At 42.6% G+C, this 14,753-nt stretch overlaps 1 protein-coding gene across 11 annotated transcripts in view; it reads left to right on the top strand.

The window, feature by feature from the left end:
- The window catches only part of RBM6 (RNA binding motif protein 6), a 140,615-nt gene that overhangs the window by 57,768 nt on the left and 68,094 nt on the right, over positions 1–14,753 (top strand). For 7 of the 11 annotated variants that reach the window (XM_032161501.2, XM_058442232.1, XM_058442234.1 and 4 more), the window contains one exon: positions 3,098–3,171. The exons of 3 other annotated variants lie outside the window; for them this stretch is intronic. In XM_032161501.2, coding sequence (XP_032017392.1) covers positions 3,098–3,171 — 74 coding nt within the window. Of the gene's footprint in view, positions 1–3,097; positions 3,172–14,753 lie in introns of those variants that run through there. One more of the 11 variants, XM_058442238.1, reaches the window with a different exon arrangement.

The raw sequence follows: 14,753 nt of genomic DNA, 5'->3' as shown, positions 1-14,753 counted from the left end.
TTGAGTATGATTTTTGACAGTGCATGGTTTTTGTCTCACATGCTGACTTTTGTCTCTAACCCTTGAGTTAGATGCAATTTAATTCCAGTCTTTTTCCTATATACATTTTACATAATTATCCATAAGGGTATATTCATTTTTAAGGCTCTTAAAATATACTATATCAAGTATCTTTCCATATTGCTATACAATTTTTGTAGCCGTCATTTACAACAAGACATTTTAGTTTTCGTCTTTTCAAAAGAATTTTGGGAGCTAGTATAATCAGCTCCTTAGAACGCTTTCTAATTTGCATACTCAGGTCTACTCACAATAGTTCTGCCATAGATATTTTAAAATAGAAGCAACTGTTATGCTGCTAAGTTGAATGTTTCTTAACTAGGCATATTTCTTAACAGGGGCATAGATGTATGTTTTCAGGCATATGGGACCCTTTCTGTAACTGGGCTTCTAGAGTTTAGAATTAAGATTTAAATTGGCCTATGATCTTATTGAAGAGTGAGAGGCTAGAGTGTAGTGGTTAAAAACATCAACTTGAATCTGGACTGCTTGCATTTAAAGCTCAGTATTGTACTTACTTGGTTACTTTGATCAATTTACCTATCCTTTCTTTGCCTTCTTCTCCATGGCTAAAATCAGGTTAATAATATTTACCTCTTAAGATAGAATTGTGAATATTAAATCAGTATATACAAAGTATTTAGAATAAAATCTTGAACCAACAAGTTCTATGTAAATATTACTTACTTTCATTGTCTATTTTGCTAATTGCTGAAAATCTTTATGGCACAACCATGAGTCTTGAACACACAAAATACCTTTTTTTTTTTTTTTTTTAACATTTTGGGTAGTATAGTTAAACCTTAAATTTCTGTTCTTGTTTGATAGCTAAAGTTTCAGTCAGAATAAATTTAGTGTTGGGCTTGTGAATATAATATTAAATCTGAAGTATGTTGTCAACATATAGTATTGCAGGGTTGATGTCTAGAAATGCTATGTTAGATGCTCATAATGTTTTCTGTGTCTTTTTCTTCCCAGTGTCTACTTGTCCTTTAGCAAAGCATGAACGTTGTCATGAATCTTTTCTCTGTCTGTCCACAGATTCTGTGTGCTCCTCTGGGCCACAGTAGTTACTTCTTTAAGCACAGAAAGGAAACTTAGGGTTTTGCCAGTTTTGGTATTAGTTCCCTTTGTTTTTCATCTGGGCAGCTATGGAGAGGGTTGCTTTCCACACACCTGGGTACTCCATTGATATGTTCTGTAGAGGTAATCAACACACTCGAGAGTACACCTGCTTGTTCCATGGCTAGCCCTTTCTGATTGTGGACATGCATTTGAGTGTTTGCAGTGGATATTTGGTACTAACAGGTGTCTTAGTTCCTTCTGTTATTCTGTAATGTTTCCCAAGAATATTCAGAGCTGTTTATAAAATGCAGAGTGATTTATGTGTTAGGTGTTCAGTGAGTTTGATCAAGAAGATTCACTTGAAAGGAATTAACAAAACAGTTTCCGTTGTTAATAGGATATGCACGCTGTTTCTCTAAAGTACTTTTATTTCTTCAAAGAGTTATAAGCAGAGGAGACTGATTTTGTGATAAGTTTGGAGGGGTTAGTTTTAATCCATGTTGGTCAAAACTGAAAGTAGATTAGAAAATCTATTTCTCATCCTACAGTAGTGCTGAGGTTTCTAGTAGATTGTTTTTCTTCTTCCTAGTCATTTTCTGAAACTCAAAACAAGGATCAACCTATACCATTGTAATGTTTCATAGTTAACTTGGAGTATTTAACAAGTCTAAAATCAAAGTTTATTGTTATTAGTAAAACATTTTAAAGCCATTCATTTCATGTGACAAGGAATCTTTACTCATTTCACCAAATGTGCTATGTTTTTAAACTTATACTTTCTATTGCTTTAGTTTTATTGATCTTTGATACATTGATTCAGTGATATCAGTTTCCTATTGTTATATGTACTTTGTGGTCAAAATTATCATAGGGTTTTGTGTTTTTCTTTGCCTGAGTTTTGTTTCTCATCTGAACATCACATCTTTCCCTTGCTGTTCCATTTACACAGCGTGATTCCTAGAGATGAGCTTCTTTATCCTCTGAGGCAGTGGAGGAAGCATGGAAGCCACTTGGGGAGCATTGCATTGACAAGTGTATTGTAGTCACATGGTGGCAGTATCGGGGAAATTATAGGACTGGTTAGATTCTAGTTCAGCAACCTATAAATCCCAGGACTTCCCAGTCTCGTGGGTCATACAACTCTCAGGCCTGTGCTGCAAATGACACTTGCTTAGGAGTAAGGTGAAGGATATTTTATAGCTCTAATGGTTTGTACAGTTCTTAAACATGTATTGATTGCTAACAACTGCTGTCTTTCTCCCAGCTCGCCCCACCACCAGTCTTTGTGCGTAAGCACAATTTTGGACACAGTTATTTGTACTTATTTATGCTTTTACACCTTCTTCCTTTTATAAAGATTTTAGCTGGTTTATGACTTGAGTTGAAACAAGGAAAAAAAGAGGAGACCTGAAATGGTCTGTCCCCTGCCAACCAGAAGCCTCCTGTGGTATCCAAACAGAATAGTTGCCTCAGTCTGTCAGCACTTCTGTCTTTGAAGGTGGTTTCTGCTTGAAAAGTGGTGACTATTAGCATAGCCTGGGGATAATTGCTTTTTTTTCTTCTCTCGGGATACTTTTTTTTTTTTTTTCAGATACTTTCTTGCTTTTGTCAACTTTGTTTTTCCGGAAGATTTAGCCTGTGGTTAAAATGTTTCGGGTCCCCACATGAACTCTCTGTGGGATTACCCAATTCTGGGGTACCTTCACCAGATCACCAGTGCTAAAGAGGGCAAAGGATCTTCTTGGTTAATAGAAAAGGCTATTTTGGAATGAATCTCAAAGTCCAGAAACATCGAGACTTTCCTTCAATACTTTTTTCTATTTGGGGTAGCAACTTTACCTAGTGTAGGGGAGGGAGGGATTAGTTGGGAGGGCTTGTGTTTAAGGGGTTCAGAAACAGGGGATTTAAGTGTGTCTTTTGTGTTTGCAAGGCACTAACACCACTCCCGTCTGTATTTAAATGCTGTCCCCAGGTTACGACTATGGCTATGTCTGCGTGGAGTTTTCACTCTTGGAAGATGCCATCGGATGCATGGAGGCCAACCAGGTTGCTTTATACTTCGGTCAAATGATGCTGGAAGGATATATTTTTTTATATATGGGGAGGGAGGGTTTCAAATGATTTTACTTTGGAAAGGTACAAGAAGTCTATCTTTGGAGCATACTGCATTCCAACCATCGGTTGTGAGGAAAATCTTTAAAAAGACTGGAAAGCTTTCTCTAGAAAACTTAATGGGCACAGAGTGCATTTTAAAAGCTAGAGCCCAGTTGCTTTTGGACTAGATTCCAAAGATAATAGTTGGAAAAAAAAAAAAAAAAAGACACATCTGGAATGTTTCCTTTTGGAGTGTGACTGAGGTGGTAATCCTGATGCAAAGAATGATCCTTGATTGTCTGTGACCCCAAGGATCTGCCTAGCACAGAAATTCTAGGTCAATAGTTACACCCAGACCTAGGGTGAAGACTTGATGGTGATTCCTGTGGCATCAGGTCCTGCCTGCAGGGGCTACTTCCAAAAGAGAGCTATCAGGGAAGAGAGAGGAGTGGATTGTTGGTGTCTATTGCATTCATCATTGTTCTTTGCCAATTGGAGTTGCATACTCAAGTCCTTGGCTGCGTATAGTCAGAGCTGGTGAATCAGAATCTGTGCTCACCTTACGTTTAAACTCTCTGGAGTTACTCAGCTTGCCACCTAGATTTTTCATCTATGTCTTTAATAGAACCCTGCCTGGTAGTTTTGGGAGGAATTAATAAATGGGTAGAATCCTTCTTGTTATGGTGCTTCCTTGGGGAAAGTTGTTTTCTTTGAGTTGTTTCAGTTCCTCCATCTGTAAAGCAGGAAAAGAAACTTAGGAATATAGTTTGATGTGTTTTTTTTTTTTTAAATGTACCCACTGCCTATACTTAACAGTGTGAATACAGTGGGCCCAGAGTCTTTCTTTCTTTCTTTTTTTTTTTGAGACGGAGTTTTGCTCTTGTTGCCCAGGCTGGATTGCAATGGTGCGATCTCGGCTCACTGCAACCTCCGCCCCCCTGGTTCAAGCGATTCTCCTGTCTCAGCCTCCTGAGTAGCTGGGATTACAGGCATGTGCCACCATGCCCGGCTAATTTTGTATTTTTAGTAGAGATGGGGTTTCTCCATGTTGGTCAGGCTGCTCTCGAACTCCCGACCTCAGGTGATCTGCCTGCCTCGGCCTCCCAAAGTGCTGGGATTACAGGCATGAGCCACCGTGCCCAGCCAGGCCCAGAATCTTAAAAGAAGGCTCTGCCAGAGAAGAGTAGTTATTACATGAGAACTGTTCTTCTTCTGTAGCCTGATGCTTTGTTCAGCTTTGTTTAACTCAGTGTGGCTCATTATATGTACTTTTCTCTTCTTGGCCAAGTTCTCCTCTTATGGGTATGGAGATGACATGCTCTAAATGCTTTGGGAACAAGCACTCATTAGAGAAAACTTTTGATGTGTCCTTACCTTGTTAGTAGTTTAAGCTTGTCAGATCCTTAAAGAATAACAGGCTTAGGACCATATTCCCTAGACTTAAGAGGATTCTCATTGACCATTTGTTCAGTGTCCATCACTGAATCACTTACCAAATACAGTTGACACTCCATATCCACAGGTTCCGCACCCATAGATTCAACCAAATGCCGATTGGACATATTCAGGAAAAAAATGCATTAACACTGCAACAATAAAAAATAATACAGGCCAGGAGTGGTGGCTTACCTCTGTAATCCGAACATTTTGGGAGGCCCAGGTGGGAGGATTGCTTGAGTAGAGGAGTTCGAGACCAGCCCGGGCAACACAGGGAGACCCCATCTCTACAAAAATAAAAGTGAAAAAATTAGCCAAGTGTGGTGGCTATCAACTTGGGAGACTAAGATGAGAGGATTACTTGAGCCTGGATTGAGACTGCAGTGAGCTGTGATCACTCTGCTACACTCTAGCCTGGGGTGACAGAGTGAGACCCCGTCTCAAAAAACAAACAAAAAAGTACAGTTAACTGTTTTATAGTCTTTATTAGGTATTAGGTATATTATAAGTAATCTAGAGATGGTTTAAAGTATATTGGAGGATGTGTGTAGGTTGTATGCAAATACCATGTGATTTTATTTAAGGGACTTGAGCATCCTGAGATTTTTGTGTCCTTGTGGGTCCTAGAACCAATCCCCTGTGGACACCAAGGGACAATTGTACTAATCGTGTCAGAAACTGCTACATGCCAATTTTGGAGAGAAGAAAAAAGCTTCCAATCTGTGTGCTTACGGTGGATCCTATTCTGACAGTCTGTCCAATTTTGAGAACACTCATCAATTCATAAGCAGTGAATGTGATTAAGTCCTTTGCCTCTGTGCTAAATACTCAATGTAATAGCTGATAGCTGAGTGCTATAAAGAAAATGAAGCAGGGTATTGGGAGAATGCATCATGGTGGCAATTTTAGAGGGGTGGTCAGGGAAACTTCTTGAGGAGTGACATACATTTAAGTTGTGACTCTTGGTGAATAATGTATCCAGAACATTTACTATAGTACCTGGCACTTGGTAGCATTTGAATTAATTTGAAATTTGATGTCCTTCTTTCTCTCTCTTACCCTCCTCCACATGTCAAGTAATTTCCAATTATAAATTTTGTGTGTATGTGTGAGATGGAGTCCAGCTAGGCTGGAGTGCAGTGGCGTAATCTTGGCTCACTGCAACCTCTGCTGCCCGGGTTCCAGAGATCCTCCAGTCTCAGCCTCCCAGGTGACTGGGACTACAGATGTGCACCACCATGCTTGGGTAAATTTTTTTTTCTTTTCTTTTTTTTTTTTTTTTTTTTTTTGAGACAGAGTCTCGCTCTGTCGCCCAGGCTGGAGTGCAGTGGCGCAATCTCGGCTCACTGCAAGCTCCGCCTCCCGGGTTCACGCCATTCTCCTGCCTCAGCCTCTCTGAGTAGCTGGGACTACAGGCGCCCGCCACCACGCCCGGCTAATTTTTTTTTTTGTATTTTTAGTAGAGACAGGGTTTCACCGTGGTCTCGATCTCCTGACCTCGTGATCCGCCCGCCTCGGCCTCCCAAAGTGCTGGGATTACAAGCGTGAGCCACCGCGCCCGGCCTCTTTTTTTTTTTTTTTGAGATGGAGTCTCGCTCTGTTGCCCAGGCTGGAGTGCGGTGGCACGATCTCAGCTCATTGCAACCTCTACCTCCTGGGTTCAAGTGATTCTCCTGCCTCAGCCTCCTGAGTAGCTGGGATTACAGGTGCCCACCACCACAACTGGCTAATTTTTGTATTTTTAGTAGAGATGGGGTTTCACCATGTTGGCCAGGCTGGTCTCGAACTCCTGACCTCAAGTGATCCGACTGCCTTGGCCTCCCAAAGTGCTGGGATTACAGGCATGAGCCACCATGTCCTGCCAATTTTTGTATTATTAGTAGAGATGGGGTTTCACCATGTTGGCCAGGCTGGTCTTGAACTCCAGACCTTAGCTTATCTGCCCGCCTTAGCCTCCCAAAGTGCTGGGATGACAGGCATGAGTCACCGTGCCTGGCCTTCAATTATAATTCTAAGAAAATTAATTTATTTTTATATCTGAAGTTTAATAAAACTAATTCTTTAAGGAAATGGATGTGGATTAAGCTTCTTATGACACAGTAAACAATCTTATGAGAGACCTAAGAATGCGAGGGAAGAAGTCCTGACTCCTCAGGGTGAATAAAGTAAATATTTTGGGAGGCTGAGGTGGGCGGATCATGAGGTCAGGAGATCGAGACCATCCTGACCAACAAGGTGAAACCCTGTCTCTACTAAAATACAAAAAATTTAGCCGGGCGTGGTGGCGCACGCCTGTAGTCCCAGCTACTCGGGAGGCTGGGGCAGGATAATTGCTTGAACCCAGGAGGTGGAGGTTGCAGTGAGCCAAGATCGCACCACTGCACTCCAGCCTGCTGACAGAGCAAGACTCTGTCTCAAAAAAACAATAAAATTAAATAAATAAATAAATAAATAAAGTAAATATTTGTGGAAGATAAAATGTGTTTATAGGCCGGGCACTATGGCTTAAGCTTATAATCCCACCACTTTGGGAGACCGAGGCTGGAGGATCACTTGAGCCCAGGAGTTTGAAATGAGCATGGGGTAAATAGTGAGACCCTGTCTAAATTAAAAAAAAAAAAAAAAGTCTTTGTCTATCCTTTCTCCCAGTTTTACTTACAGACCAAATTGGTGCAGATTCTGAGTCACCACGATCTGCTTGGCAACTCTTAGTAGAGCCTGAGTGTGTGTGTGCCTCTGAGAAGGTTACTCCAAAGTACTTTGAGTTGAGTTTTTTTGTAACTCTTTGCTATTCTGACTCTTGATGTGAAATGTCTTTTATTTATCATTGGCTGGTACTTGTAGGCCTAGGGGATGGAAATAAAGGAATTTTCTGCTAGTTTGCTTTGTCAAATATTGTTGGATATGTGTGCCTTGATGGAGCTGCTCAAGATGATAACCAAGGTCTCTCTAGCCTTTTCCCAGTGCCTAGATCAAGCTGTCAAACAGTAGAATGCTCTGCAGCAGTACTGAGCATTGTGGCTGTGGTGACCCATCAGGGTATCACTTAGGCAGCAGCTGTCTATCTGGAGAAATAATTTCCAACAGGTATGAAGGTATGAATCTGTTAGCCTGTACCATCACCGTTTCCGTCTAGGAGAAGGGGGCAGCCAGCAAGCACTGTCAGGCAGAGCCTTTCATTCCACCCTTCCTGCAAAGTGTATTTCTAGCCCTGTCATATGCCCTTGGCTTTCTTTGTTGTCAAGTCTCTGGGAGATTGAGGGTACATATTATCTCCTTCTGCTTTGTGTGCCATTGCACTGGGACTTGTGGAGGAGAGTAAGAAGTATTGTGTTAAAATGTTAATCCCTTTCGGTGGTTGCCCAGTTGTGAGTACTAGCCCTCTCAGACTGTTGGCATTTGGTGTGCAGGAATTAGCATTTTATGTTCTCAAGTATGCTGGTGTGATGCTTGTTGTCTATTATTTGGCCAAATTAGTCACTAAAGTGCTCTTACAGAAGATAACTCTGGGAGAGGTATTTATTTCTCTGAAATTTTTATTCTCCTTTCCCCTTTCCTTTCCTTTTTCTTTTTCTTTTTTTCTCTCCTTTTTCTCTTCTTTTCCTCCCCTCCCCTCCCCTCCCCTCCCCTCCCCTCTCCTCTCCTCTTATTGGAGACAAGGTCTCTCTCTGTCACCTACGCTGGTGTGTAGTGGTACAATCATGGCTCACTGTAGCCTCGATCTCCTGTGCCAAAGTGATCCTCCCTACTCAGTTCTCTTTAGTAGCTGGAACTACTACCATCACACCTGGCTAATTTTTTTTTTCATAGAGGCAGGGTTTTGCAACATTCCCCAGGCTGGTCTTGAACTCCTGGACTCAAGCAATTTACCTATCTCGGCCTCCCAAAGCACTGGGATTTCAGGTGTGAGCCACTATGCCTGTCCTATTTTTAAATTTTTATTTTTTTGAGACTTAGGGTTCTGTTCTGTTGCTCAGGCTGGAGTGCAGTGGTACGATGTGAGCTCATTGCAGCTTTGAACTCCTGGGCTTAAGCAATCCTCTCACCTCAGCCTTCTGAGTAGCTGGACTACAGGCACCTGCCACCATGTTCGGCTAATTAAAAAAAAAAAAATCTGTTCGTAAAGATGGGGTCTTGTTGTGTTGCTCAGGCTGCTCTTGAACTCCTTGCCTCAAGTGATCCTCCCACCTGGACCTCCCAAAGTGCTGGGATTATAAGCATGAGCCACTGCACCCGGCCTTGCTCACCTTTTTGTGTGACACTATCAGTCTTTCTAAAGTGCAAAGAAAAAGGGTTCTGTTATCATCTGATGTGAAAATTCCTTTAAATATTGACTTTTTCTGGTGTGAGGAATGAAGGCTGTGGAATACATGAAGTTTTATGAAATAGTGTTTTTTTGTGTGTGTGTCAACAAAATTAAGAGAGTTTGGGTTATTGAAGATACAACAGTGTTTTTGAAGGTATATATAGGAAACCAAATCTCAAATGTGGTCTGTCCTTGTGATTAAAATTAGAGCAATAGGGAAGCCAGGTGTGATGGCTCACATCTGTAATTCCAGCACTTTGGAGACTGTGGCAGGAGGATCACTTGAGCCCAGGAGTTGAGTCCAGCCTGGGTAACATAGCAAGACCTCGTCTCTACAAAACATTGTTAAAAATTAGCTGGGTATAGTGGCACATGCCTATTGTCCCAGCTATTTGGAAGGCTAAATGGGAGGATTGCTTGAGCCTGGGAGGTCAAAGCTACAGTGAGCCGTGATTGTGCCACTGCACTCCAACCTGGGCGACCGAATGAGAGATCCTGCCTCAAAAAAAAAAAAAAAAAAAAAAAAAAAAGAGCAACAGAGAAAACTTATGTTTTTAGTGATGAGAATGCTATTTGTGAGGCCATGGTAGAAAACATTGGTGAAGAACCTAGTTTGTTGGAAACTTAAATTGGTAGTAAAGACATAATACTATCTGAAACACTTTAGTACTTAAATTGTGTGCATTCCAAGCAACAAAACCAATAATCTGTAGGTTGAAGGTTGTAGTGTTACCTAAACAACTGTCACCCCAAAACCACTTCTTTGAGGAGTATCCGGCATCCTAGCCAGAGCTCAGCTGTATAACTTATGGCTTGAATCATGCCATTCTTGCTGGAAACTTCAATTTCAGTACTTTTTCCTGATCACCCTCAGAAGGGTAGTAGTAGAAACATGGGGAACTGCATTCTAAAATGAGTGTATAGGTTCATATCCTAGCTAGAAAAAAAAATTAATTGATGAGTACAAGCCAAGGGTTATTGAAGAGTCTCGCTCTCAAGAGAGTTGGGGTATTCAAGAAAATTAAAAGTGAGTTTAAGGATCGATGACTTGATTACACATTTTGGCTATTTACCCACTGATGGAGACTTTTTTTTTTTTTTTTTGAGATGGAGTCTCGCTGGGTCGCCCAGACTGTAGCGCAGGGGTGCGATTTATCCACTGATTGAGACTTTTTTTTTTTTTGAGATGGAGTTTCGCTGTGTTGCCCAGGCTGTAGTGCAGAGGTGTTCACTGCAACCTCTGCCTCCTGGGTTCAAGCGATTCTCCTGCCTTAGCCTCCCGAGTAGCTGGGATTACAGACATGTGCCACCACGCCCGGCTGATTTTTGTATTTTCAGTAGAAATGGGGTTTCACTGTCTTGGCCAGGCTGGTCTTGAACTCCTGACCTCAGGTGATCCGCCCGCCTTGGTCTCCCAGAGTTCTGGGATTACACATGTGAGCCACTGTGCCCAGCCCAGTGATTGAGACTCGACTGGACATGAAGCAGTATAATGTAGCAGTATAACATAGTATTCTGGAAGCAGACTACTGGGGGTTGCATTTCCGCTCCATCACTTTCTAAGGTGTACTTGAACAAGTGGCTTAACCTGTCTGTGTTTTAATGTACTCTCACATACGTCTAGGGATTAAATAAGTTAATGCATGTAAGGTGATTAGAACTGGGGCTGGTGGCCGTGCGCGGTGGCTCATGCCTGTAATCCCAGCATGTTGGGAGGCCAAGACGGGCAGATCACGAGGTTAGGAGATGGAGACCATCCTGACTAACATGGTGAAACCCCGTCTCTGCTAAAAATACAAAAAAATTAGCCGGGCATGGTGGCGGGCGCCTGTAGTCCCAGCTACTTGGGAGGCTGAGGCAGGAGAATGGCGTGAACTGGGAGGCGGAGTTTGCAGTGAGCCGAGATCGCACCACTGCCGGGCGACAGAGCGAGACTCCATCTCAAAAAAAAAAAGAACTGGGGCTGGCACAAAGTGAATGTTGAGTGCATCTTTGTTGTTTTCACAGCAACTTCTCATCTGAAACAAAGTCTTAAGTTACAGCAGCTCTGGTCTTGGCTTAATGGAGTATATGGCAAAAAGAGGATTTGGTGGCAGTGCGTAGGAGGATTTTTTTTTTTTTCCCATCAACAATACTTCTCATTTAGCCTGTTGATTGATACTGATTATCAGGGGACTCCTTCCAGCTTCCCTAGTTGGAGGGTTTTTTTTTTTTTTTTTTTTTTTGAGACAGTGTCTCATTCCATCTCCTAGGCTGGAGTGCAATGGTGCAATCTCGGCTCACTGCAACCTCCGTTTCTGGGGCTCAAGCCACTCTCATGCCTCAGCCTCCCAAGTAGCTGTGGCTACAGACACGTGCCTGGCTAATTTTTGTATTTTTGTAGAGACGGAGTTTTGCCATGTTGCCCAGGCTGATCTCGAACTCCTGAGGTCAAAGTGATCCGCCTACCTCAGCCTCCCCAAGTGCTGGGATTACAGGAGGGAGCTACCACGTCCGGCCTTTAGTAGGAGTTTCTGCTGCCTTAGCCTTCAAGAGAGAATCTTAAATTTTCTTTTTTTTTTTTTTTTTTTTTTTTTGAGACAGAGTCTGGCTCTGTCGCCCAGGCTGGAGTGTAGTGGCATGATCTCGGCTCACTGCATGCTCGGCCTCCCAGGTTCACACTATTCTCCTGCCTCAGCCTCCTGAGTAGCTGGGACTACAGGCACCTGCCACCACGCCTGGCTAATTTTTTTGTATTTTTTGTAGAGACGGGGTTTCACCATGTTAGCCAGGATGGTCTCGATCTCCTGACCTCGTGATCCGCCCGCCTCGGCCTCCCAACGTGCTGGGATTCCAGGCGTGAGCCACTGTGCCTGGCCATGAGAATCTTAAATGTTCTAAAGAGAAATAGCAGGAGACAGACAGTACCACATGGAGTATGTTTAGGCCATGTAGGAAATCTAGCCTGTGGCTTTAAAACCGTAAGTTCTAAATTAGCTGGGTATGGTGGTACACACCTGTAGTCCTAGCTACTCCAGAGGCTGAGGTAGGAGGATTGCCTGTGCCCAGGAGTTCAAGGTTGCAGTGAGCTGTGATGGTGTCACTGCACTCCAGCCTGGGCAACAGAGTGAGATGCTGTCTCTCAAAGCAAAACACCCTAAGCTCTGATAACCAACCCATTATTTGCCACATCTCAGGCTCTTTAATTATGAGAGGTGCTCTAAACTGGATTCATTTTAATTCTCTCGAATTTGAAAAATAAACATTTATCATTTGGCAGTTTTAAGGGAACCTTCTGATATGTGTCCTACAATGGGTTTATAATTATTTTTGTCACAAATCATGGTTTATTTCTATGGATTAAAGTAGTTTAGTTCTTAATTTGTTCTAAATTGTAAATATACCTATATGTTTTAACCTCGTGCTTCTGTGTTGTCACATCTCATTAGCTCAGGAGTCGTACAAAGGCATAGTTCAGTTAGTGATCTTGATTATAACTTTGGTTTATGACCTTATGTACGTTCAGATGGTATAGGGTTTGTAGCACAGAAAGATTAGAATTCCAGCTTCATTACCTCCTGACTCTTTTGTAACTTTTTTTTTTTTTGAGATGGATCTTGCTCTGTTGCCCAAGCTGGAGTACAGTGGTGTGATCTGGGCTCAATGCAACCTCCACCTCCCGGTTTCAAGCGATTCTTCTGCCTTGGCCTCCCGAGTAGCTGGGATTACAGGCACACACCACCACCCCCACCTAATTTTTGTATTTTAGTAGAGATGGGGTTTCACCATGTTGGCCAAGCTGGACCTGAACTCCTGACCTCAGATGATCTGCCCACCTTGGCCTTTCAAAGTGTTAGGATTACAGGCGTGAGCCACCGTGCCTGGCCTCTCTTTTGTAACTTCTGAACCTCAGTTTTCTCATCTATAAAATGAGAGGATGATCATAATACCACCCATAGTGCAGTTGTGAGGTTAGAGTATGTAGTATATGTAAAGTGGTCAGCATGATAACTGGCATGTGGTAAGTGCTCTGTAGTAAAGGGTGATTCATAACACTGGACTCTGCTTGGTTGTACCAACTTCTCTTTTTCCTTGGCTCCTTATCCACCCCTTGGGATTCAGAGATGGCTGAAAGTGGCAGGCAGTGCTGCTTTGGATGGCAGCTTGATTTTAGAGAGCCAGTTCACATAGTGCTTTTGTTCAGGACCTCGGGATTTCTAGACAGACAGCAAGAGAGTTGGGGTAACACCTGTCGTAAAGTGTCTAAGGAATCAGTACACAAGCATTCAGGCATGTGAGGGCAGAAGACCATGACCATACCTGCCTTCCTACAGTCAACAGCCTGTTGTTTCTGCAGGTAGCATTGCAGGTAGTTCTTTTATCAGAAAATTCTTGTAGGTTGCAGGTGACATTGAGTGTTATTAGGCATCTTCTTCATTCAAGTTGAACTTGGAGGTTACAGTGTATCTTTATGTCCCCTTCTCCACAGGTGTTTAAGTGTTGTCATTCATCCTCTAGTGCATAGGTTATTTGTGCACATTTCTTGTTAAGGATATTGATGAACTGATCATTAGTTTATCTAGAATAATGTTTATTTTATATTTTATTTTATTGAGACAGGGGTCTTGCTCTATCACCCAAGCTGGAGTGCGGTGGCACGATCATGGCTCACTGCAGCCTCAACCTCCTGGGCTCAAGCCATCCTCCCACCTCAGCCTTCTGAATAGCTGGGACTACAGGTGCGTGCCACCACACCTGGCTAATTTTGAGAGGGTAGAGGGGAGGTAGAGATGAGATCTCACTATGTTGTCCAGGCTGGCCTTTTGCTCCTGGACTCAAGCAGTCCTGCCTCAGACTCACAAAGTTCTGGAATTACAGGTGTGAGCCACTGTACCCAGCCTAGAATAATTATTATTTATTTTTATATTTATTTATTTATTTTTTGAGACAGAGTTTTGCTCTTGTTACCCAGGCTGGAGTGTGATGGTGCGGACTTGGAACCTCTGCCTCCTAGGTTCAAGCGATTCTCCTGCCTCAGCCTCTCATGTAGCTGGAATTACAGCCACCACACCTGGCCAATTTTTGTATTTTTAGTAGAGACAGGGTTTCACCATGTTGGCCAGGCTGCTCTGGAACTCCTGACCTCAGGCAATCCACCCGCCTCGGCCTCCCAAAGTGCTTGGATTACAGGCGTGAGCAACGGCACCCAGCCTGAATAATTAGTTTTAATCTCACAGGGTGAGATTTGTGAGGTTAATTTTGTATATTAATGATGTATGTATTACCAAAATCTGTGGTCAAGTGAAATTCGTGCTTAATCTTTGCAAATGCTGTTTCCAAAGGAAAACATATAGGAGAAAAGGTGGTGTATCACAGGATGTAGAGTAGTGGTTACTGGGCACAGGGGTGGCGGGGGAGTTGGGGGGTGGCAGGAGAGGATAGAGAATGATAACTGATTGATACAGGGTCTCTTTTTTGGGATAAGGAAAATATTTTAGAATTAAATAGTGATGATGGTTGACCAAGCTTGTGCATGTACTAAAAGCCATTAAATTGTATATACTTTAAAACAGTGGATTTTATGGTATGTGAATTTTATCTCAATTTTTTAAAAAGTCTTTAAATGTAGTATGAAACTTTTTTTAAGGCCAAGCGGGGTGGCTCACACCTGTAATCCCAGCACTTTGGGAGGCTGAGGCGGGCAGATCACCTGAGGTCAGGAGTTCTAGACCAGCCTGGCCAACATGACGAAACCCTGTCTCTACCAAAAATACGAAAATTAGCCCAGCGTGGTGCTGTGTTCCTGTAGTCC

This window comes from Hylobates moloch, unplaced genomic scaffold, assembly GCF_009828535.3.
Source record: "Hylobates moloch isolate HMO894 unplaced genomic scaffold, HMol_V3 SCAFFOLD_8, whole genome shotgun sequence".
Classification (NCBI taxonomy): Eukaryota; Metazoa; Chordata; class Mammalia; order Primates; family Hylobatidae; genus Hylobates; species Hylobates moloch.
This window is presented reverse-complemented; position numbering and strand designations above follow the sequence as displayed.